This window comes from Talpa occidentalis, unplaced genomic scaffold (genome assembly GCF_014898055.3).
Source record: "Talpa occidentalis isolate TD23 unplaced genomic scaffold, MPIMG_talOcc4v2.1 talOcc4.3, whole genome shotgun sequence".
Lineage (NCBI taxonomy): Eukaryota > Metazoa > Chordata > Mammalia > Eulipotyphla > Talpidae > Talpa > Talpa occidentalis.
Window position 1 is genome coordinate 86,745,124 of NW_023603184.1, and position 26,513 is coordinate 86,771,636.

The 26,513-nt window shown below is 34.2% G+C and overlaps 1 protein-coding gene across 2 annotated transcripts in view; it reads right to left on the reverse strand.

The window, feature by feature from the left end:
• Positions 1–3,840: 3,840 nt before the first annotated feature.
• STAM2 (signal transducing adaptor molecule 2) overlaps positions 3,841–26,513 on the reverse strand; it is a 43,632-nt gene continuing 20,959 nt past the window's right edge. The window contains exons 6-14 of one of the 2 annotated variants that reach the window (XM_037523331.2): positions 26,341–26,410; positions 25,595–25,781; positions 19,628–19,722; positions 17,620–17,702; positions 17,399–17,486; positions 15,932–15,986; positions 12,028–12,181; positions 8,854–9,023; positions 3,841–7,553 (exon numbers count right to left, since the gene is read on the reverse strand). In XM_037523331.2, coding sequence (XP_037379228.1) covers positions 7,325–7,553; positions 8,854–9,023; positions 12,028–12,181; positions 15,932–15,986; positions 17,399–17,486; positions 17,620–17,702; positions 19,628–19,722; positions 25,595–25,781; positions 26,341–26,410 — 1,131 coding nt within the window. In that variant the 3' untranslated portion in view covers positions 3,841–7,324. The remainder of the gene's footprint in view (positions 7,554–8,853; positions 9,024–12,027; positions 12,182–15,931; positions 15,987–17,398; positions 17,487–17,619; positions 17,703–19,627; positions 19,723–25,594; positions 25,782–26,340; positions 26,411–26,513) is intronic. The other variant, XM_037523332.2, reaches the window with a different exon arrangement.

Genomic DNA, 26,513 nt, shown 5'->3' on the forward strand with positions numbered 1-26,513 from the left:
ATACTGTAATGGTAGGTACATGACTGTATATGTCAAGAACTTTTGAACTTTTCCACACAAAAAGTAAACGTTGGTGTGTGTGCACATTTCTTGAAATGATTTTTGGGGGAGATTCCAGGATGAAATGCAGAGTGTAGCAAAAGAATGTAACATAATTCTGTGAAACAATTTTGAGGAAGGGTGCTAAATAGTTTTGAAAATGATTGGCATTTGTAAAACTAAAAGTAATAGTTTTGAAAATGATTGGCATTTGTAAAACTAAAAGGTGCAGTTCATGAAATTGTTTCCTGAGAGATATGGGTTAACAATTCTGAAATCACTATATATATGTACTGGAATTGAACCATTAAATAAAATGTATAGCTGATAACAGGAGCCAAGTTTTCCACTGTGGAGTGGTAGGTTATAGAGAAGAGGAGAAAGCTGGAATGACCCATGGGGTAATGGATTAGTCAGAGACATCAGTATGGTATCTTAATGTAGATACAGATAGCTATCTAGAGAAGTAATTATAGATATGTGTATATGCATGGGATAATGTACACACATTGTCTTGCTTTCAGTTGAGGGCTTAGAAATAATGACATCTTAGTAGCGACCTAATACCAGGTCTTAGTGTCAAATATTATCTTAAATAAAAGAAACCAGGGCACCTTGAAGAAACAAGTGATTCTAGGACTCCGGCAGGAAATATACAAGATGAGCCAGGAGCATCTTATGGGCCCATAAGGTAAAGATGTGCTTTTAAAAGATTGTGGGTATGACACAAACTGCAAGAGCTCCCAATGGCCAAAGTTGGAACAATTCAAGCAATGAAGTAGTATAGGACTATAGTCTAAAGTGTTTGGTAAATATCCATGAGTCCATAATGAAAAAATATTTGAAAAATTAAATGGGAGAGAAGAAACAAAACTTTCATGGGAAGTAATTCCAAATAATTTGTGTAGATCCTCCATCTTCAAATAGGGGAAACACAATTCACTCCCTCCTTCAATGTGCATGACTTCCTTCCTAAGAGTACAAATGGCAAGAAGGAAGTGGAGAAACTTGAAAAACACTATTCAGACAGGTGATGGAGATTCACATTAACAGTTATGTTAGGTTGATACAATGTGAGAAGGGCATTTTAATTCTGTGACCTCCCAATCCTACAACCCCAGTCTATCATGATGAAAATGTAATATAACTCCCAATTGAAGGACAGACTACAAAGTAATATGCTTGGTTCTCCTCAAACCTGTCAAAAGCCATCAAAGTCTGAGAAGGTGTCACAGCCAAAAGTTGCTTAAGCTTAAGGGGACAAGATGATTAAATATAATATGACATCTGGATAGGATTCTAGAACACAAAAAGGACATTGGATAAAAACTTAAGAAAATATGACTATAAAGAATGGACTTAATAAACAGGTATCAATATTGACTCACTAATTTTCACAAAGGTATCACAGTAAGGTGGTAATAGTATGGGGAAATTAGGTATAAAGTTCTCTGTACTACCTTCAAATTTCTATAAATCTAAAATTTCCCCCAAATAAGTATTTTTAAAAAGTTTTATAGTAGAATAAACCCCACACTTAGAAAATTAGGAATTGGAGCTTAAGAGAATGAATTGCACAAGAGCAAGTGACCACAATTACGCTCTGCTTTCTTTCCAAATACACTGAATACTAGACAGTTATAAATCTGATCATCTCTGTCCATCATTTTCATTCAACCATGCTTGTGATGAATTATGCTAATCCTCTGTTCAAAGGAATTTTCTTCTAAAAGTACAAATTAAGATGCTGTTAGATTCCAAATAATACACAAATTCTGGTTTTTCTACTTTCCTGTCCCCAGTGAAGATAACCCCATAAAAACTCAAAGTTGGAAGAGAACTTGAATGAAATTATACCGGTGGTTCATAACCAGTATAAATATGTAGTAGGAGACATGCAAGTTGGGGCAGCAGTATTGTTGAGAACATTACATAGAATTTGTTTTGTCCTTAACCCCCATATCTATTTGAGATGTCTTGCAAAAACCACTTACGTATCTGTGACCTTTCAATCTTCTAGGTAACTTTTTTTTTTTTCATAATCATTTGCCTCTCCTCCAGCAAGGGTCTGAGATGAGTTCCCTGCCACATATCAGAAATGTTCTCTGTGCTTCTGCCTCTGCTATAATCCCTGGGCTCAGAGTGGAGAAATGAGCATGCTGATCTGGAAACAATCCAAGAGTATGATTTGATGAGCACTGGACACACTAAGATTTTTTTTTTTTTTTAAGAAGTAAAAGCCATTGGACTTCTAGAAACTTAGGATCCAAGCTTCTTGTCTCTTGATAGTTAAAATGCCATGTTCCCTGGCTTCTAAAATGATTTGTAATTTAAGATGCATCACTGGTTGAATAACTTTAGGGAATAAAATGAAATCCTATAATATGGCTTATCCACTGTTGGATGTCTTATTATCATACATGGAATGGAATAAAATGGGATGATGATCAACAAGCACAATTAAGAAAGGATCAAAGAAAATTCATTAATTGAACGTGAGGCAATATGAGGTGATAGGCACCTCTCTGCTAAATTCATTTTTAATCTTCATTGCACAAAAATTTTAAGTGCCTAGACTATGCTCTGGGAATGCACCAATAAATAAAACACAGCTCCAATTTTTGAAAGATTGCTTTCAGATACAAATAGCAAAACCCTAACAATAGTAGTCTAGACAAACAGGGCTAACAGGTAAGGAGTTTATTTTTCCTTATAAAGTCGAGAGAAAAGTAGCCTCGAATCACCAATATCATCAAAGAGCCAGGCACTGTCAATCTTCTTGAGCCATTGTAACTCTTCCTTATGGTCATAATACAATTGGCTTTATATCCTGACATTACATCTTCCTTCTAAATCAGAAGTGGAAAGAACCAGGAGTGTTTTCTTTCTCTCTTCCACAGGGAGCTTTGACCTATATCTCATTGGCCAAAATTGTGTCATGTGGCCACCTTTGGCTGTAAAGGAGTCTAGAAAGCTAAGTCCTATTATCAGGCTTACTAATTTCCTATAAAAGTGTAAAATATGGTTGGAAATGCATGGTGAATGAGCCAAACTATACTTTGTATCTGACAGAAACAGATCATTCTAATGCAAAATAGCCACTTATAACATAGCAACAAGATATACAGAAGCGCAGCTTGGTTTGGGAACCAGAATCACTGAAATTTGGGCTGACATTTGGTAACTTATAGATGGACAAAAACATTCCAGGTAGAGGAAATAAAAAGTAACAGGGCCAGCACAGGTGTAAGAAGCAAAATTGGCAGCTGAGAAATCTGAGGTTTTAGGGGTTGGAATCTAGCATGTACGTGAGAGAGAGAAAAATTAGCAAGACTCTGAGGATGAATGAGGTCATGAAGACTCTAGCTAACTGAGAATGGCCATAACCCAGCATGTAGCAGAAAAAAGTAGCTGGTTTCCTACACCAAAATGTAATCAGCAGAGATACTAACTTGCTATAAAGGTACTCGAAAGATTTTTTTTTTTCCTCATTAGGATCTTAAATGGTATAAATAATAAAGAAGCTTTTACTGGGAGCATCCAGCCAGTTTTCATGTTTTCTGTTCCCCTGTTTACCTTTGAACATTTTTCTCTTTGTTCAATACCCAACACACAAGATGGGCAGAGAATGGATAGTTATAATTTTATAACACCTCTGCCACAAAAACCTGAGTTACTGAAGTGTAGATCTCTGCTATTAAATCAGTTATCATGGGATTATAGGATTAACAAAATTTAATTTAATTTATCCATGAAATTCATTAATTGAGCTAAGATAAATAAAAGGCTGCTACTGGATTAGATATTTGCCTCAGGACTCTTACAATTTTAAGGAAACTTACAAAAATTCAGAATGCTTGGTACACAGATTTATTTCATTGTACACTTACATGTGTTTATTAGTTTCCTGGGGCTGCTGTAACAAAGTATCTTAAACTCAGTGATTTAAATCAACATAAATTTCTTCTCAGTCTGGAGGCTAAGAAACTTCCTTAGAAGACTCTAAGGAAGACCCCTTCCCTGTTCCCTCCTGCTCCCCGTGGCCACAGGCATTCCTTAACATATAGAAGCTCCAATCTGTCATCAGCATTTTCACGTTTTTTACTCAGTCTGTCTTCTTATAAGGACGCCAGTCATTTGATTAGGGTACACCCTATACATCCAGGATGATCTTACCTCCATATCCTTAACTAATCGCACCTGCAAAGACTCTACAAATAAGGCCATATTCTGATATTTTGGATAAACATGAATTTGGGGGGGGGGAACTACTCATTTCACTATACTATATAAACAATGTAATATCTTTCTGACACAGAATGATTTCTTAAAAACCAATTCAAACATAGACTGGTAAAATTAAGAGTAATTCTGGAGAAAACCTTAAAATTGTTGTCTTCAAAAGTAAATCTAAGTAAGATTCCCTGAATTGAGTCCTCCTTTTATTAACTAAAACTGCGTAAGAAAATGTCTTTTGACAGAAACAGAGCAAGATAGATCAGTGTTATGTTATTTATAATTTATTACTTATAAAAATAACGTCAGCTTTCTCATCATGTCACCATCATGACAATTCAATAAATCTCCTAGAAGGCAAGAACCTGGACTTATAATTTTTACTAAGGAAATCTTTTTTTAACCCTGAAGACATAAATATTTTAAGCACTTAAAATCGTATTTAAAAAATTTAGGTGAACTTTATAACCATCCTCAAGATGTACAGTGAGATTTGTTTTGTGGTCAGTTATCAACCACTTCAAATAATATCCCATGACAATGTACCTGCAAATAATTTCAAATCCTAAATGATAAATATAATGAATGTTCAGGTAATTTTATATTATCAAATTAGAAGATGATGACAGTAGACTACACATTTTCCAAACTATAAGAACATATCTCATGTCATATATTTTAACATCCAGGGGAATTTTTTCTATATTAATGAAAATTAATTTTATTATACATTTTCAGGAATTCTTTCTAATGTACCAAGATCGCATGTGAAAAGCTGATGTTATTTTTATTTCTCATCTAAAACAGTAAGGAGAATCCAGTGTAGAAATCTGAAGTTAGACAATTCCTTTAGCAGAAAACATTTAATTATAAACAGGTTTTAAAATAAATACAATCCATAATCATGACAAAGAAAGGATAACAACAACTCTGGCATTTAATGACACTAAAATGTCCCTGTACAGATTTAATAACATTTTTATACTATTAACAAATTGAAACACAAAATTCATTACAATATGACAAAAATAAAATTATTTTTAAGAGGAAGAAACTTCTGGATGTATAAAGTTTCACAGATAAATGCCAATATATAATATTTTTATACATGGCAAATCTTATCTTAGTCCAAGACAACATTAGACAAACTTAACTGGCTGATTCCAATTTAGTGGGTGTGCAGTATTTATACTGATTCAAAGTCTTATGCAGAATTAAGCTCCTACAATTCAAATCATAATTATATGTGAAATATTTACATAAACTTTAACAGAATTGTTTATTAAATGTTGCTTGTGAGAAAAAATGTAAGATTTCCTATATATGCAAATATTTATTATCAAGAGCAGCTTTGTAAATGTTTCATTTTGTTTTCTTTAAAGAATAGTTTCCCAAAAAGGTGCCATTTTAGAATGTTTATAAGTATATAATTGTATTCATATGGAAGGAAAATACTGGATGAAAAACAGAACATGAGACATTCAAAGTTAAAACTTTCTTTCCAGTTACTTGTATCTGAAATACGACAATGACAGAAATTAGGCTTTCAAGTACTGCTTGCTTTTCCCTTTAAATGTAGACTAAATGTATATAGACTTCTGTTTTAGGATATAGTTTATTTTAAAAAGGATTATACTTATAATCAAATTTCTGTAAATTGATCTATGACAAAAAATTTCCAGAGCACTTTCTTCAAATGATTCTGAGTAGAAAGATTAGGGGTTTCTTTAAAAAACAATATAGAACCTTTCATGCAAGTAAATTTATAACCACTGCTTTTCCAAGTCTAAATATCATGTAAATGTATATATTTGCATTTTCTACTTGGTGTTATAAAAGTTGGTAGGTGAATTAATGTGCAAATTTTTAGAGAAGAAAACAATCCCTGGTTTACTACCTAACTCCTACAGTATGTGGGAATCTATTAGTACTATATACTAATTTAAAATGTACACTTGCTTCAGAAAAACTGTCTAGACAGCTTCCTATTAATTTGTTGCCTGCTATTACTCCACAGATTCTGAAAGTAAGTCCAAAGATGTCAACAATTAGCAATTGTATTCTAATTACCTTGTTAAAGAAATGACAGATCAATAAAAATGCTTATCACCAATGTTTGGTATGCATCACATCAAATTATTAAGAATGTCACAAGGCTCAAATTTACATGTAATCTGAAAAAAGGAATGGCAGCATCTCTGCACACTACTGCAAAACCAAAAATAAATGGAACATACCTATATTAGAGAATGACCAAAGTCACTTGAAAAGTGGCACTTCTAAATACCAGGGACCCTTGTAGGAAAAGAAAGTTTTTCTTCAGGGAAAGAAAATGTTTTGTGGGGCATTCCTTAACCCATGTTGGCATGACTGGGGACAAGCTAAGGGTTTTCTCATACATCTGCATGTACATGGTCTTTGCTGTTAATAACAGAAAACAATTTTGTTCTTTCCAAATTGCTCTTGCTTCTGTAGACAATTATGTGTTAATTATTACTCAGCATAACACTGAGAGCAAAACTGACAGTGCTGCAAACACATCTGCAATTTAAGGAGCCAAAAGGAAATGTGTTGGCAAGCTAAATGTTAACACAAAAAGATGTTCCTCTTTTAAAATAATAGTGTGTGGAACTCTGGAAAAAAATATGCAGACAAAAAGTATTTAAATGTTTCAGTGCTCTCCCAATTAATTCATTTTCATGGTAAATGGTGGCCTCTTTAAAGTGAAATTTGAACACTTCTTTTTCATTCCATTTAGTGTCATAGTTTACTAATTCGGTGTCAAGACTGCTTAGAGAGTTGAAAGCAAGACAAAACTGGAAGCAACTTGAAGCTGCCTCGTGTCAAAAAGTTTGACTTCACAAATTGGGCTGGAGAAAAAAAAAAATCTTTTATGTCCCAGTAGATAGAGTAAGCTAAGTTTTTGTGCTTTATTCATAGTCCTTCTGAGTTGAGGAAAATTTTTTTCTTTTAATATTTTCAGATTAGAATCACAAGGTTTGTGTAATATACTTATGAAAAGGCTTTCAGGAAAGTGCTTGGTTTATTTCTAAAGGAGAGGCTGCTGATGGTAACTTGTTTGCTGCTGTGCAACTGAATGAGCTGGAACTGCCACCGGAAAGCCTGCCAGTTGTGGCAAATTAGTAGTAGTGTTCTGGTAAGATGACATATCCACAGACATCCCCATCTGCTGTGCATAAGCAGCTGTTCCAGTAGCTGATTGAAGGTTAGAGTTCTGGTTAATGTACGTAGGATTGGAAACAGTGTCTTGTCCAGTGCTACAAACAAAATTTTAAAAAGAAAACTATATTAACTTTGCAATATTTAGATTATGGTCAGAGATCAATCATGAGAAAATAAAAATGGGTTTTCTACCTCTTCAATCTTACGCAGTCCCACCCTTCTGCCTGTGATTTACTCATCAATCTATCCACCACTGGTAATGCAATTTTTACAACTGGTAAGAAGCAAGTACTCAAAAAGAAAGAAAATGTTAAGATTATAAGGCCTATTTATTTTGTTTTCTACGAAGTGTCTGATGGCAGTATCCTTGGCCAGCTACAAGAGTGGACCGCCAGCTGAAGTATACCATCAGTCCAGATTCTCCCTCCCACATCTTTCAATTTAGCACACAGGGTAGACTACCACGTCCCTCATACACTCCTTACCTTTCCTTTAGCAGGGAACATTTAAAGATGCCAGATAGTATAATCTTAACCCCTACATAAAATACTAAGGGCAGGGAAAATGGTGTAACGTACAGAGAACTCTGAATCTACCTTCAAGATAGTCCGACTTACATTTTATTTATTAACACTAAACAAAACAAAATCAAAATAATCACATCAAATTTCAAATTGTTTGTTCCCATAATTACTACAACAAACATTTCTTTTAATATATATGTAGCTTTAAGATATATCAAATAACCTACTTATGAGAATTAATTCCATAATTTCTAGTGTCACCTGACAATAAGATTTTAATTTTAACCGAACTAAATACAATAGGAATAGATTTCAGATATCTAAAGTTTATACTTGAAGAATTTAAGAGTAGGAAAAGACTATAAAGATCACCTATACATATTAAATTGCCTATAATGAATATTTCATGTGGTAAAGTTAAAAAGAAGGCAAGATTTAAATATGATTTTTCAGAACAGAAGTGTCAGTATAATATATCAGGCCACAAATTCCACAGCTCAAACATACCTATCTTTTGGAGTCAAAGTAACAAGTTTTCTGATTTTTAGCAGTGCATGTAAATAAGTATATCTGGGATGTTTTGCTAGGCGGATTACAAAACAGTTCTAAGTACACATTGAGGAAGAGGTGGCTTTATTTTGTTCTAGGGATCCATATTTAAGCCTCAATCCAGGTAACCATTTCAGTACTGGTAGCAAAGCTAAGAGCAGCACCCTTCTGACTTCATGAGATTATAATGGGCACAATTCTAGATCTCATCTCAGTAGTAAATGACAGCATTATCATCACAAAGAGAAGGGTTTCTGTATTCTCATTCTGTGAAAATTTAACATATATAAATACAAAATTAACATAGCTCCCAAAAACTTACCTTAAATATGGAGTCTGAACAGGCTGTGTTGTCAATGAAGAATTCACATTTGGAGGCAAAGATCTCAGTGGACCAATGTGATCTGATCCTAAGCTGTAGCTCTGGGCAACATTGACTTGATGAATGTTTTGACCCATATAATTTCCACCATGTGATTGAACTGGGTATGTCTGTTAACCCAAGAGAAAAAGTTGGCTCACTGATATCCCAAACATCCGCTTAACAATATATTTAAAAACTTTAAAAGACTTAAATGAGATAAAATGTCACACATTTCTTTGGGGAGCAATTTGATTCTATCAATCTATCCTTCCTAATATTAAAAGTGGAGAACTGCCAAATCTGTGGAAATTTATGATTTACTTGGCTGCTCTTTTATTTCACAGGGGGCTGGAAGAGAAGAGGTGAGCTTTTAAGTAGCTGGTTAGAAATCCATCCAGGTTTCCTATTTCACAATATGTATGGCTGTCGAACCACAGAAGACTATACACTCTCTTGAAGGGTAGGCCGTCATTATCTCAAGTGACCATCAGAACAATGACCTTCCCCATCGTAGGATGACTTATTCAACTCCTTCCTAAGAATTAACTTAGGAGAGTAAGATGAAGAATAAATGGTATCAAAACAAGATATAGGTCTTCAATGGCAATGTCGCTTTTATTTCTTGTCATTAGGACAAGACAAAAGTAATTAATTGGGGGTAAAGAAGATGTATTCTTAGGAACTAGCAAAATGGTCTAAATCGATCTGAATGTCTTTATGCAACTTATCTAAAGTTCAAGGTAACTTCTCCTTAAAGGTAGCATTCACAGTAATGTATGGTAAGTCCTCACTTAATATCATCTATAATTTCTTGGAAACAACAACTTTTAGCAAAATATTGTTTAATTAGAGCAGGTCCTAGAATAATATTTTGTTTAATGTTGGTGAGGATTTTTTTCTTACCAGTGTTATAACAGAATGATGCTATTCGAGGACCTGCTGCATGTTTAGTAAATATCACATAGTAACTATAATCACTAGTTTTACACCACCTTTTTTAAAAAAGATTTATTTTTATTTATTTATGCATACAAGAACTGGGGTGTAGGCCAGAGGTGCAGGGGGTGAGAGAATTCACCAGTGAAAGAGTGGGGAGAACACATGGATCTACTGAAATACACTGCTTAACAGAGCAGTGGGCAAGACAGGAGAGGTCTGCTTTGCCTTATGTGGGATAGCTCCCTTGCCAGGGATTGAGCTCATGCCACAGTGGCTGGTGATAGCTTGACAGCACCAAGACTTTAACCCCTGAACCACCAGGGAGGCCCTACACTAGATTATTTTTATTTATTTACTTATTTTTAAAAGATTTATTTTATTTATGCATATAAGAGCTGGGCTGTAGGCCAGAGGTGTGGGAAACACTAGATTATTTTTAAAGCAAGACCACAGACATAAAAATTTGGAATCCTAGAAATGCCAAATCAACTATGTGAAGTGAAATCTTTTAATAATTCTTGGTTGAATGTCATTCAACCCAGTGAATGACATTCAATTTAGACTGTGCACATGAACCTCTTTTGCACATTAGGATTCCTGGATATTACTTCAACTTTTTCCAGTACAGATTTTTTTTTTTTTCCCCAAATTAGAATAGGCACTTCTGAGTATTTCAAATACTATTATATGTTAATAGTTTAGAAAGAAGTTATGTGGAGAATTTAACTGACAGAGATAACTTTTTAAAGAAATTAGTTGTGCACTTTGAGCAAAACACAAATTTTAACTAGTAAGAAACTAAACACAAAAACCTGAAATAAGAATGACAACCCTTTACAGACACACAGGGCAGCAAATACACAGTTGTATCACACAATGGTACATTTTAATTTTGTTCCATTTTCACAGCAGCAGCAAGTGACTCCTCATAAACAGAAGGAATATTGAATAAACTCCAGCTGTCTTTTGCACCCAGGAATTCTTTTTACCTTAATATGTAATGACTCTTTCATCATTTTCAAAAGTTCAGGTCACAGCATATTTGATAAACGCATCTTGTCTGATGTGACAGTTACCATAGAAACTATTCTTTTTTTAACTTAACAATTATGTTGTGTCAAATCATCTTGATTATGCACCCACATTCTATCTTTTCCCCTTGGTGTCTCCTTCACACACTTCTTTACATACCAGTTTTCATAAATTAACATGAATTTTGTTCATCCAAGCTCATTCTGAATTGCTAACTGACTGAGATTTTTAAAAAGGCTTACAGGGTACTGATAAACATTAAGTATTCACCTCAACTGGGAAGCACAGAAAAGGTGTCAAGTCCTGGAAAAAATGCTGTTCACAAAAGACTGACAGAACATACACCCTCTAGGCCTGCATCATATCCTTGTCATGCACGAACTTTTAACAATTTAAGTCATGCAACTAAGAAAATATAAAGCATGATCGGAAATATATATATATATATTTTGAAAGAAGTTCATTATGTAAGTCTTTTGATAGTCACATAAGTTAAAGACAGAAAATTTAAAAGAAATGTTAACTCCTGCTTGTTGAGCAAGAGGAACCTCATCTGCAGAGGTTTTGACATGTAAGACACTGTCCTAAATCAAAGGATTTACACATACATAAAAAAAAAAATTATGCTGATACCTACAAAATTATATGAAGAACTGGAAAAATAAACTAAACTGTGTAAAAATATCAGTATCTAATTAGTTCTAGTGAACATTAACTATCTTGTCACTATTTCTTGACCATCAAAGATGAGTGTTACCATTTTCTTCATTGGCTATAGACACTTTAATGCTATGCACTGAATACAATCTTTCTTTTTTTTTAATTTAAAAATATTCTCTAGAGCCTCCCTGGTGGCACAGCAGGCTGGGCGCAGCACTGTGAGGCTGTCCACAGCCTCTGCAGCGCAAATTCGATTCCTGGCCAGCCGGGGGACGCCCACATGGCGCGGCAGACCTCTCCTGCCTTGCCCGCTGCTCCTCTCAGCAGTGTTTTCTGTCGTCTGCCTGTTCTGCAACCTGCTCTGTCTCTGGCGAATTCCCTTATGCTCCCGTGCCTCTGGCATGTGCCCCAGTTCTTGCATAGATTTTTTTTTTTTAAAAAGTGGCTCTTCCTTTAAAAAAAAATAATAAAAATAAAAATGTTCTCAAAAGACATGCTCACCTGCATTGGAATCCCAGCTGATGTATGAGGGTAATGTGCTGGGGGGTGAAGTTTTGAATAGGCTGAATATAGTGGTGCTTCATTTACCAATTTGTTGTATAGTTCTAGAGCTTCCAAGACTTTTATATTCAATTCAGACAATTCTGAATGCTTCCTGATACAGAAGAAAAGCACTTAAATACGCTTTAAAGTTTTTTATGCATGTATTAAGCAATATAAATTATTTTTTAAATAGCCCCATTTTCTATTCATGTTTTAAAAGGTTCTTTATATACACTGAATGAATATTCAGAAAGGGAAAATGGGAGGAGGAATTATTTAATTCTTGTAATAACTAGGCTGATATGACTTCATAACATTAGGGAAAGACCTTTCACATCTCTTAAAATACAATCAATTCATAATTATGGATCTAGAAGAATTTTGCTTTATATGTTAGAGGTTTCTGTTGAAAATTCAATAAAAAGGAAAAATAATTTCTCAATTTAGAAAAAGCCTAACCTTTAATTTAAAAACCTCTCAAGCAAGGGCCAGAGCTAGCTAGAAGTATAATATGACTAAATTAAAAACACATGCAAATACACAAACAAAAGAACATATCTTCATTTTCTTATATTCATAAAAGGATCAACTGAAAAAATTTATCCTTGAAAATGCAAATAAAACAGCATATATGTAAATTAGTCTCCACGGCTCTTGTTTGGCTTCATTTGAGAAAATGAGTGAAACTAGTTACCTTATTGTATGACAACAAATCCAAATATAAACATTTTCAAATTTACCCAAGGAATTCTACGGTAAATCTTTCAGACTTGATAGAATTTTGACTGTTGCCTGAGAGTAATGAAGAACTCGCTCTGCAACTGACAAGCTATTGGGTTGTCATCAGAAAAGTCACGACACATTTTTTCTGTTTTTTTGAAAAATGTATCATGACTTTTCTGACAACCCAATAATAAAGTTAAATGGTCATTTTATCTGGCCTATACCACCAAAATCCTGCTTATTAAATGTAGTTCTTTTTACACATACGTAGCGGCAAAAGAGGCAGAGGAAGGCATTCTGACACAGGAATACCAAATAAATAACTGGAACTGAGTCTAAGCAAGACTTGTCACCTTTCTTCTACTAGAATCTGCTATTACGAAACAACATTTATTTCCTCTTTTAATTTGTGACTGTGTAAAGCAGGTCAAACTATTTTCAGAAGTATCAGCTGTAAACCACACAGGAAGCTTCAGGAATTAGTGTCTGTGCTAACAAATGCGTGACTAAGAACTAATGATAGGAATCTGTTCTATATAACCCAATATACTTATGAAATATCAGAACTCAGTGAAAAGGCATGATGAACGAGTTTGAAAATCACCTTCAATGAGCTGAGACATAATTCCATAACAATAACGAATTTTTACTGAACTGTGCCCAACTCTACAGTGAGAAAAAATTAAGCAGAAGGTGGAGTTCTCTCCCTGAAAGATACTGTAACCTACTAGAGAGAGAAGCACAAGAACATGAAAATAGCAAATGATACAACAGCATATAATTGAAACCAAAACTATATATAAGAGGTGAGGAAAAGAAGAATTTAGAGGAGATGATTAATTTGGCAGGTAGCAGAGTTTATTGGAGAACTTATGCTGGCACCAAAGGATGGAAGATCAAGCAAAAAAGGAAGACAGGTCAGTGGGACAGTGTGAATTAAGGCAGGCAAAAGCAACAAGCAAGGAATACTGAGAAAGAAAAGAGCAACTTGACTAAGGTACTAAAAGTCATTTTTTTTTTTTTTTTAATAGAGGCATGCTTTATTTATTTGTTTGCTGGTTTGTTTGTTTGTTTTGTTTATACATGCACTGGGTACAGTCAGAAGTCCGGGAGGGAGGGTGAGAGAATTCACCAGAGCCAGAGCGGGGAGCAGAGCAGGCAGAAGGACCGAAATGCACTGCTGAGGGGAGCAGCGGGCGGCAGGAGAGGTCTGCACGCCATGTGGGACCCTCCTCCGGTGGCCGGGGAGCAGCCGGGGATCGAACCGGCGCTGCAGAGGCCGCGCGCAGTTTCGCAACCCAGCGCTCAACCGCTGCGCCACCGGGGAGGCCCCTAAAAGTCATTTTTTTAGAGAATAATAGGTATTAAATTAGAACAGCCTGGAACACAGTTAAGTTCAGACTTGGATTTCTCATCAACACATCTATTTATACTTTCTGAGAGTCAATTTACATATTTTTCCATATAATTTCTTAGTGTTATAAATGCTACAAAACTACATTCTGTAGAATGACAGAAATAAAATGTAAATTACAATTTTGTGATAGTAAAGTTGTTTTTCTTAGTAGGAAAAACAAACTGGTGATGATCCATTTAGGTAAAGTAATGATGTTTTTATTTGTCTCTCAATGCTCAACAAGTTTAAACAGTCAATAAAAGTTTGTTGAAGAACAGAAAGCATTTCGAGAAGAGGAGCTACATCTGCAGTCAATGTCCATGGAATAGAAAAGCCAGGTGGTCTATAAAACAGTAAAAGCTGAAAGTGAACTGGTTAACAAGTGAGTTCTCACTCAAAAATTTAACTAGTAGCAGAAATAGTCACTCAGATTTATAACTGTTCTAGACTTTTACCTTTGAAGATAGTCTTTTTATCAAGCAAATCTGCTTTTTTACCCACTATGGCATCTTACCATGTCCACAGATATTTAAAAAACAATCTCATCTTGAAAGATATTTCAGTTTCTTCCAACTTTGTTTTTACAAATAATACTGTGAGGAACATTCTAAATCTTTACATATACCCCTATGCATTTACTATGGGCCTGAAATTGTTAAGTTGAAGGATATGCTCATTTCTAGGCTCCCCAAAGGTTTATAATAATTGCATTCCTAGCCACACCTAGAGAGATACTGACCATTTTTCAAAAATCTTTTCCTGTTTGGTTATTCACTGACCTCTAACTGAAATCAGTGAAACCCTGCACTGAAATATATAGGAAGATATTTAATGCTTTCTCTGAAATAAGAACAATAATCATAAAACCACCACCATTTCAAAAATAGCAACAGATTTTTCATTTCTGTAGAAAATATAAAGTTTGATAGAAATATCCCATGAAACCAAAATTATAATCTTCAGTGTCTGGGAAAAAATCTTGCTGCTACCACCATTCTCTGGCAAAGGCAGGAAAGAAGTAGTTCCTGTTCTTGTGCTGTTTTACACACAAGTAGGAGCAAGGAAAAGTAGGAGCAAGGAAGGGACTATGACAGACCACTAGGGCCTTAATCCTTTTCTTCTAAATGGATTATCATCCATTCACTATTGCTTCTCCCTCTGACTTCAGGTGAAAGACAAGAAGGCAAAATGAAGTTAAAAGCTCAAAAACCCTGATAATCTCTCCTTCAGTGATGCTGCTATCTCTAAGGAACAGTAGAGTAAGATAATGAAATTAAAGAATATGAATACAGAAATGCAATGAAGAAAAAAATGAGAAATGGTGTGTTGTGCTGGATTTAACTTTACAAGTAGAAATTTCTTTTGAAAGTTTTACAAATATTACTTTGTTCTCACTAATAAGACTAAAGAGCTTGTCAAAGATTCCTGTTTTTATTGTGTGCTATATTCTCTACTCAATTTCATTCTTCATTACTCATAATTCCCTCTCAGTCCAAGTAAAAAAAACAAAAACTGGCACCATGAGAGCAAGGGTTCATGATCTATGCATAGGATACTCATTTAAAAAATAAAAAAAACCTACCAAATAAAAAAATACCACATTGCTATTAGTTTTAAGTTTTAGAAATGAGAAACAATTTTAACAAATTGAAACATTCTGTAAAATCTCCCTAATCTAAAGTTCTGTCAAAACAAGGACACATAAAAATCTATACTTGCTGTTCCCTACATAAAAAATCTCACCTATCAATCTCTTCAAGTTTTTCATCTATCATTGGACCCATCTGTTGGCAGACATCTGTAAATACAAAAAAAAATTTAAAAATCTAAAACATAAACCAGTTTAAATCAATTTCAACAATTCTTAACAGACCACCAATATGCAATACAATGCATAACACACAGAAAATTAAGTTTATGTTAGAAAAGACCTAATTCCAAAGGCAAGTCAGAATCAAAACAGAAATCCCACCATGTTTTCTTGAATAAGCCAGTTGAAATCTTGAGTTACTCCAAAATACCTAAAGTATTTTGGGATAATCTGGAGTTATTGAAAATACTTAGAAAATTATTATCACCAAGTTACATGAACTGAGTTACAGTATATAAAATATGTAATTACATGTACACTAGACATGAACATTTTTCATTTATTTAAGCCATTTCAAAATTAAAGACTTTTGTATATTTCCAAATGTAAACACTGATAGAATAATATACTATTTCATACCCACACTTTCTTCTATAAAAAGATTCAAGACTTATTTATTTAGGGCCCCCCTTGATGGTACAGGGGTTAAAGTCTTAGCACTACCAAGCTAATGCCAGCTACTATAGCAGAGTTGGAACCCCAGCCAGGGAGCTAACCCACATGCTGCAGCAGACCTCTCCCGTCTCGCCCGCTATTCCCCTCAACAGTGAATTTCAGTAGATCTGCCTGTTCTGCTCTCCATTCTTTCTCTGGTGAATCCTCTCACCTGCCCCTGCACCTCTGGCCTACACCCCAGTTCTTGTATGCATAAATAAATAAAAATGAATCTTTAAAAAAAAAAAAAAGACATTTAATTATTAGAGATTTTTCTCCCAAAGGATTTTTATTAGGGTAACTAACATTGGTTTACAACACTATATATGATTTAAGGGACTAGGATAAAACCTCCTCAGCTGTGTGTTAGCATAACACCCCTGCCATCAAAGGACCCATAGACCACTAGGTCCCTCTCATCTTTTGTTACCACCCCAACCCCTCCACCAGTAGTCTCATATCTGCAGTCATATTTCTAGGGTTTATTCTGGTTTAATTTAGTCAGTTCAAAGGTTTTTTAAAAGGCATAAAAATATTTATTTTGTTTCAAATTTCTTACATCATATGACTATATGACAAGGTCAAGACAGAGCATGTTTAACTAGAAATAAAAATTTCTAATATTTTGACTCAATTTAATATGCTGTTAGTTCTAATTCTGTTGTCTTTGGATTACAAATTTCTTCAGTTATCACTAGAGCGCTTATAGAAATACAAACACCTCCTTTTTGAAAAGGACGGGCATGTTTACAACAAGTAATATGGTTACTAATTTACCAGACTAGTCTGTTTCCCACCAGAAATTTCTAATCTCAAGAAGCAAACGTGGGCAGAAGAAATTTAAGAATTATAAATAGCTAAAATATTAAATGACAGCAAAGTAATCCCTAATATTTACTAAGTACCTTCTAAATCCAAGAGGTCTTGGGAGTCTGGTTTTAAATCTGTTGGATCTATACTTTGGAGCACCTGCAGGGTTCTATCCATCTTACCCTAAAAATGTAATAGGAAACTTTAATAACAAGGAGTTTAAATTTCAATGAATATAAAACTTACTCTTTCCAAGCATTCTCAAATGTAAGACATTTTAAAATTACTGATTAACTATTAAAAGAAAAAACTCTACCTCATCTATATAAACAGGTTCAGGCTCTGATTTCTTAATTTCCTCCACATCATCCTCAATTACATTCAATTTGTCCACAGCTGCTATGGAAACAAAGTAAACTTTATAAATTCCTCAGCATTTACTTTGGTATATAGTCATTAGTTTACAAGTAGCCCATGATTATCCATAAGGAAAAAGTAGAAACCCTTTAACTATCCATCACATATCAAAATCAATACACATTATTACATATGTATGTTCATTTATTCCACAAATACTTATTTAGCATATACTATGTGACAGGCATTGCAGGCATCGGAAATACACCAATGCATAACATAAACAAGAATTCCTACTCTGATAGGATTTATGTTCAAAGGAGCAAGTGGGGAATATTAAGGGAAAATGTCATTTCAGAAATTTTCTGGATAACTGTTACCATAAGGATGATGAATAAAATGAATAAAGAGAGTAGAGTATGATACATTTAGCTCATTCCAGCATTAAACCTGTGAGTTTCTTCTACATACTTTCTTAGCTACAAAATAGTAATTTTGCTATGAACAAAAGTAGACTTGGTTTCAACTTAACTTTGATTATAGTTAAAATGACAGAAAACAAAAACAAACCTTTTATGAAGAGATTGAAAAATAATTTATACTAATATGCACACCCAGAAAACTATTTAAATGTCCACTGGAGTAGTTATAATGTACTAAGTTTTGTTAAAGAAAATTCTGATAAAAATTAAATTATAATAAAATCCATGTACTCAATATAATTTTTAAGTCCTAACAGCTGCGTATATCAAATATCTGGTTAACTTTCAAATATGGCCTAAGGAGTAGAGCTCATTATAATATTAGGATATACTGAAAACAGAGTATTTCTTACTTCTAAAACTGCACATCAATCTCTCCAGCCTATGTCAAGAGGAAATCACTATATAGGTTCAACTGAGCATGGTCTATCAAGTTATTAAAAATGATATCTCCAATGTGCGCATCTATTTAAGAGTCAGACCAGAGAGTAAAAAATACAAATAATGGCAAACTGTTCAGTATTCAAATGAGTATCTATCTCTTTTAACCTCATTTTAACTGAATCCGTCACTCTACTGACACAAAGATGATGTTACATAGGTTGCAGTTTAAGTTCTTTCTCTAGAACCGGTAAAGATAAAGCACTGGTTTGTTTGCTAGTCAGTCAGTGTAAGCACACTCTAAGGAAGATTGGCTAACTAGAATCCTGGCTCTAGCACCTACTAGTCACAAGCCCTGAGTCTCAGTTTGTCTGTAAAACAAGACAATAAAAATACCTATTTCACAGAGTTATGAAGATTAAATGCAATGTTCAAATACTGTGAGCTATTTTATTTTGGATCATCACCATGTAGTAGTGATGAGTAGTCTCATCAGCTCCCTCCCTCCTTTCACCGCCTTGTCTACTTTAACAAATGGAAGGTTTTCAGCACAGTGACCGCAACTGAGGGGAACTGTCTGTGCCAACAAAATTAAGTGCAGTTCCCATCTACACCAGGAAACCAGTGTCTTGATTATTGATTATATTACTTTATTATAGTCTCAATTTCACTAGGTTCAAATCAAAGTGAACAAAAGTGTAAAATTTAGGAGTACACCTAACCCCAATAATCACACTCAGCCCAGCAGTGAGGACTCCCCACACTGCCCCCTCCACAAATAAAACCAATATTCTTTGAACTAAACAGACACAAGCTGCATCTTACACTGTATGATTAGGTTGATCTAAATATTTTTAGTCAGAGATTATTTTATGCCTTACATGAAACTATGTATGTTAACTTTCAAAGGATTTAAAATACAATAAAGAAATAATTCTTGGAATTGGCCTGCAATAAATTAATATCTTAATTTGTTAAGAAGTAGGTTAAATTGTATTGACTATAAATAAATCATTTAGAACAAGGATTAAATGCCAACCTACTTTATATTCAAAACTGCACCACAGATTTCAACTGTAAAAAGTTTCCCTAAGATTATCTTACCTGCATCTGATTCTATGTTTAAATTAGTTGTTACAAAATTAGATGGGAAGAGTCCTATTCCTCTATGATTTTCTCCTTTCCACCAATTAGCATCACTGGAAATACAATGCAAAAATGTCAGTTCTTTTTCTGCATTCCAGTACATTAACGTCCACAGGAGTTAAAATAAAAATTAAATTTAGCTAAAAAATGTAATAGTTCACATTCAACTTACATTAAAAGTAGTTCTTCTTAAAAGATATGAAAAAACCACAAATAAAACAAATATCCATATTTCCATTCTTACATTAGCAATTAGTCATATTTGTCCTGGGCTTTTAAAATAATAAAATATTATAAATACTGAAGTTCCCTTTATCCATAATCCCACAAAGCATCCTACCACACCACCACCATGAAGCTCATATGCGGCCTTCCTGACAGTTTATTTTTTATTTACAAACATCTATAGCCAATTCTGTAGGTATATATGTTAATCCTTACAGATACGTTAAAACTTTTATGTAAATGGGCTTCCCTGGTGGTGCAGGCTGTTGAGCACAGTGCTGTGAAGCTGTCCGCAGCCTCTGCAGTGCTGGTTCGATCCCTGCAAGCCTCGGAGCAACCCACATGGCGAGCAGACCTCTCCTGTCTCGCCTGCTGCTCCCCTCAGCAGTGTATTTCATCAGTCTGCCTGTTCTGTTCCCTGCTCTGTCTCTGGTGAATCCCCTCCACCTCCCGCACATCTGGCCTGTACCCGGCTCTTGAATAAATAAAACAAATCTTTAAAAAAAAAAAAAAAAAAAAAAAAAAAAACAAAGAAAAAGAAAAATACCGGATGGTCTCACTCATAGCAGGAATCTAGAAAACTTAAATAAGAGACCAGGAAAAAGAATAACTATAAGAAAGTGAAAATCAAAATCAACAAACAACTATGAACCAGAGACACTCTGGGGGGGGGCGTTGGGGAAAGGAGGGATTGGGGTCAAAATAACGGGGTTGCAATTGTATGGGGAATATAAAAATAAAATTTAAAAAATATATATATAAAATAAAAATAAATAAATATAACCTTTTATTTGATACTAACATCTTGCTTATCTCTTTTATTTATTTATTTATTTATTTTTAAGATTTATTTATTTATTTATTTGTACAAGCACTGGGTACAGTCAGAAGCACGGGAGGGTGAGAGAATCCGCCAGAGCCAGAGCAGGGAGCAGAACAGGCAGAAGGACCGAAGTACACTGCTGAGGGGAGCAGCGGGCGGCAGGAGAGGTCTGCACGCCATGTGGGACCCTCCTCCAGTGGCTGGGGAGCAACTGGGGATTGAACCGGTGCTGCAGAAGCTGTGGGCAGCTTCGCAACCCAGCGCTCAACCACTGTGCCACCGGGGAGGCCCTTGCTTATCTCTTTTAAATGAAAGTTTCACAACATGAATAAGGCATTTTTGATTTATCCAATCCCATACATATGAACATTTAGGTTACTTCCATTCTACCACCATTAAAAAAAAAGGTGGTAATCGCTAGGGCACACATAGTGTCTTTAGGTGCACTTATGGACTTGTGGGTTCACACAATACAAGCATTTTTTTATCTTGCTAGATATTGCCACAGGTTTCCTAAAGCGGCTTTGGCAATTCCCATCCCCCTCCTCTGAGCAGCATGTAAGAAGCCATTTTTACATTTTTACACGAACTGTCCAAAAACACCTGACATCAGACAGGAAAGCATGGCTGAGCTCGTCTGTACTTCCTGAGTGAGTCTGCATGTCATTCAGACTTCCTACTCTGTAAACTTATCTTCTGTTCAGCTTTCTTTTTCCATTGTATCATTTGTCCTTTTTCATTCATGACTCTGTAGTACTTTACATATTCTGGACAGCATTTTTTCTGAATCATACAAATACCTTCTCTCAGACTGTTGCTTTGTGTGTATGTGGGGGGTGCATGTGTGTATTTAGTTTCTCTCATTCCATGATGGTTTTTGCTCCTTGTAATCAAATTTAGCAATCTTTTCTTTTATGGCTTACACTTTTTAAAATGATTTTAAAATCTATATCCTTGAGCTCTTAAGGAATTTTATAATTTTCTTCATAAAAATGTTATAAATTTTTGTCAGGTATTTATTTCTAGATCATTTATAGTTTTTGTTACTACTGAGAATGGCACTTTTTTCTATTACATTTCTCAAACAGCTATGATTAAAGCATAACAGTGATTTTTTGTATACTGAGCCTATATCTAGCAATCAATGAAATCTTGACAGTTTTTATAGTTTGTTCCTTAGCCTCTTGGATTTTCTATCAAGACAATCATAGAATCTGGAAATGACAATTTTATATATCTCTTTTCAAAATTTTGACTTACTAAGCAGGCCTATTCAAAGATAAAACTTAATGGTGAATTAACTTCTGTGATTCTGAAACATCATTTGATTTGAAAAGTACCACAAAGACAGAAAAGTGCTATACAATTACCCAAATTCTTAAAACCAGGAAACAACTGATGTACTAACAGTCCTAAGATATCATATCTGCTACCTATACAAATTGAGACATTCTCTCTTACACATATACTTTAAGTCGAACTTTCCATTTTGAAAAAGAAAGCTGAAATTAAGAGGAATTTTTTTACATAAAATCAGAGAACCCACACCTATAAAACAGATACAGTGAATTCATTTGAACCTATCAGGTATTTTAGGTGTAGCCTTCCTTAGTGGTTCTATTAATGTGGGAGATAATTTCCCTCCAATGACTATTACAAACTCCTTGATAAGCATGAAAGTAGGCAAAACCACCAATAACTATGCCAAAGCATGAAGACTCCTTTGCAGCCCTAATCCAGTTCTATATTCTCTCCACTGGCAAATGATTCTATAGAATTTGAGTAGTATGAAATATTGTTCCAATTTTAAATTCCTAAATTAAGGTAATTCAGCACTATAATTTTACACAAGCCATTTGAGAACTCAGGAAAATTTTAAATCAAGCACTTATATTTAGAGCTTTTTATATTAAGAAAGTATATGTAATGGTTGAGTAAAAAAATGATGTAAGGTAAGAGACATAAATTTCACCTTCAACAAACTGACCAGCTAGTAGGTTTATGAAAACCTAGCAAAGAGCAGAGAGTGACATCAGGTCAAATGCTGAAGTTACAAAGATAATTAAGATACAGTTTCTGGTCCTCAAGAAACTTAAAAATCTAGTGCAGTATTTTTCAACCCTGCCTACCAACTAAGAACATGCTACCTTGTTTTACCTTATGGGATTTATTTTCTTTCCCCCCTTCCTCCCACCTACAGAAGTACTGACCCTCTTCACAACAAACTCATGGAGTTGGAGAGACATATGTAAAGAATTATAATAGAATATGAGAAATGCTTTAACATATGTTCAGAGAACTATAGAAGCACAAAGAAGGAACTCCTAAGTCTCCCGGGGGAACTAAAGATAGGGAAGGGTTTTAAGGCTTCTCAGAAGATCTAAAACCTGACAAGGGATTCGAAGGTTAAGGAGGCATTCAAAAATGTAAAAGGGCCATGTAAATTAGAATGACATTTTGCCCCATTGCCATTATGGATAAGGAGAAAAGTAAAATTACAAAGAACAAATTAAAAAAAACCGTTACTGAGATAGCAAATCTGAAAACCGTGGTAATCTTATGAGGATCTCTTCCTTAAAAAGCTCATTTTAGTTTTCATTTGGGGGAGCCAATTCTTCTATTCTAAACCTAGACTCCCTTGCAAATCTTCCTTGCAAGTAATGTTCCTTTCTTTTCTAAATGTGTTTTCCTCCTGTGACAGGGCTTTCCAGGCAGAGAGAACCAAATGTACAAAGCCATAGAGGTCTAATCACAACATAGCATTTTTGGAACTGCAAGAATTCCACTTAATTACTTGAAATGGTACATACAAAATAAAACAAGACTGGGGAGATAGAGCTAAAAATGTAGAAAGTGAAAAGTTTTTTGGATATACTCTGTTAATAAGACATGTGCCTTTTCTATCAGCTCAGTGAATCCAAGAATGATGTATTTTCATGGGACTTCAAGTTCTGTATGTGAAAATTTTTTGTGTAATCATTTCCACAGCAACAAGAAAACAGTCATATCATGGATCATCTAGATGACCTACTTTTAACCTAACACTGCCATTTAACTTTTGTACCCGTTTGCTATTGTGTTTAAAATCTTGCCAGTGATAATATTTAACCTATTATACATGCTGATAAACATATCTATGGCAATTTTAAGATTGGGGTATCATATTATCAAAATGATAGCTATCAACCTGCGTATTCCATCATATTCATGTCAAAGTCTACCATTTACAAAGAAAAAAGTTCTCTTTTGCAGATAGTCTCAACTGAAAATAGTTCTATATGAATCTAAGTAATTTAATGAATGTGCTTTAATTAGACATTAGTGAAAAAGACAAGTGTAGCACATTAACATCATCCTTCACTTGCGTCAAGTCAGTAGACTATAACAGGTAATATAATGCCATGAAAACATCAAATGATGTCAAGGAATACTGATTCACAACAGTTACAAATTAGGATTCACAACAGTTACAAAAGAAAAAGTCAGTGGAGAACTGAGTTAACACAGCACTGTGTTGTGTACACCTGCTGAAGATGACAAAAGTCCCTTGCCACCGATGAATACTGTATTTACCTTGTGAGCAGCATTTTAGACAATTTTCTAATTACATAAAAATGTTCAAAATTTGAATTTTAAAGCAAAAACCACTCATTTTGTAATGTTTCTATTTGCTTTATAATGTCTTTAATGTTATAGTTACCTAAGCGTATCAGAAGTGTACCCTAAGTTCTTTTGTAAATATGCCACTAAACACTCAGAAGTTTGCTATTTTAGATTGTCAATGTTCAGACCCCACACTTCCTTTTCCCCTTGATCTCTATTTACTCTTCTTCAGGGATTATGTGCTCTACTCTAAATAACTATTTAAAAACAAACCAAAAAAACTTTAGTGAAAAAAAGTGATTATTTTCTAAGTGAACATAGTGTTATATATTACTAAGAGACTTCCTTTTCCTAGTCTTGATTTCTTGCAAAATTTTTCCTGTTCTGTCAAATCAAAGTCAAATCAAAGTTCACCTGAAATGGACAACTCTGTGTAAGACTTCTTTCCCAGATGGTTGCATGAGGTGTCAATTTGTTCTCTTCCGAACTCCAACATTACCTATTTTAGGGTGTTCACAATCTGCATTCCATACAATTATCTGATGGTAATTTAAATTCCCTACTTTATTCTAGGTTTTAATGAAGACAAAACTATCCTCATTCATTTTTTATTAGGCAGAACTTCTCACATAATATTTTCCGGATGATCATTTACTACAGCAAATTAAAAGCATTTTGTGTACCTGCCTATTTAAAAATATGATAGACTATAATGTATCCTTAATTAGTTATCTGTAATGGACATCAATACATTTGCAATCTCTTCACAGCAACAAGAGTTTAGGTCTCACTCATGCTCAATTTCAGGAGCTTTTTTAAAAGCAAAGTACAGAAGTAGGCCAAAATAGACCCATACTTAATTATAACTTTAAATTATAGAGAAATTGTGAGGAAAAGTACAGAATTGGGGATGAGCCAAGTATAGCTTTTGGCTGTCCTGAACAAAGGTAATTTAGCTATATTTCCTCCTAAGATTTTTGTCCCAAGGTCAATGTCTTCAGATAATTGAATATTTACCTGTGTTTCCAAACTGTACTGATCAAAGTATTAATTCATCTTTCACCAAAGATATAGAAAATATTTTAATATCAAATTTAACAAAGAATAAGAAACTCGTAATTGCTAGGCTTTTACTTTAGATAAAAGTAATTAAGGTACAAAAAGGTTCTACTATGATTTAAATACATTGAAGAACTGAACATCCAGGATTCTAAATTAAAGACATTGAACTTAGTAATTTCAAAAAATTGCAGAAATAAAAATTTAAAACATACCTGTCATCCAAAACAATAATAATTTCACCATGTTTAAAGGTGAGTTCATTGTCCTCCACAGCTTCAAAATCATATAAAGCTCTTACTTTCCTTGTAACCTTATTATTTAGCTGAATTTCTGCAGATGGATACAAGGGCTTTGTTTCTGTGTGCTGCTGCTTCTGCTCTTGCAAAGACAATTCAATAGCTAGTTTGAAAAATTAAAATGCAAAAAATAATTGATTTTTTTTGAAAGTTTAGGTAACATCTAGTAAGAATCAATCAAGAAAGTATTTTATTTGCTCAGTTAAAAGCTAACCAGTTTACTGTCTTGAGGAGAAAAATAAATGGGGCAGAGAATCTCACGACATTTTTTTAAAATAAAGTTTGTGCTCACTCATTATTATCACAGTCTGTCATATACAGCAGCTATTATTTTTGTAGCAAACAGATTGTGACATTATAATATGGGTAGCTTTCCATATAGGACAAGCCGTGAGCATATTTCTGTGCTTGACTCACAACTTTGGCATTAAAGAAAAGGTGAAATGTAATCTCTGCGAAGGTAGGACATTAAACATATCTATTAACAAGGATTATGAATTAAGTTAGATCTTAATCACATCAGTTGTTTACTTTTCAGATTCTACTAGTTTTCATATTTGAGGAAAAACACTAAAAGTATATACCAAGTTTTAATATAATTTTTATTTCAATAAACTGGTAAGAATGTTTTTACATTAAATTGCACATGTCTGATCATTTACCTTTAGCTATGTCTTCATCTTCTTTATTTTTGTTCAATGATGTACCATTCTTGGCAGCAGCTGAGACCGTCTGTAAATGTACGAGTAAAATGAACATAACTACCCTTTCAAAGAAAACACAAAAGCTCCATAATTACTTTCACATACTAATTTTAAAAAATTCTGATATAACT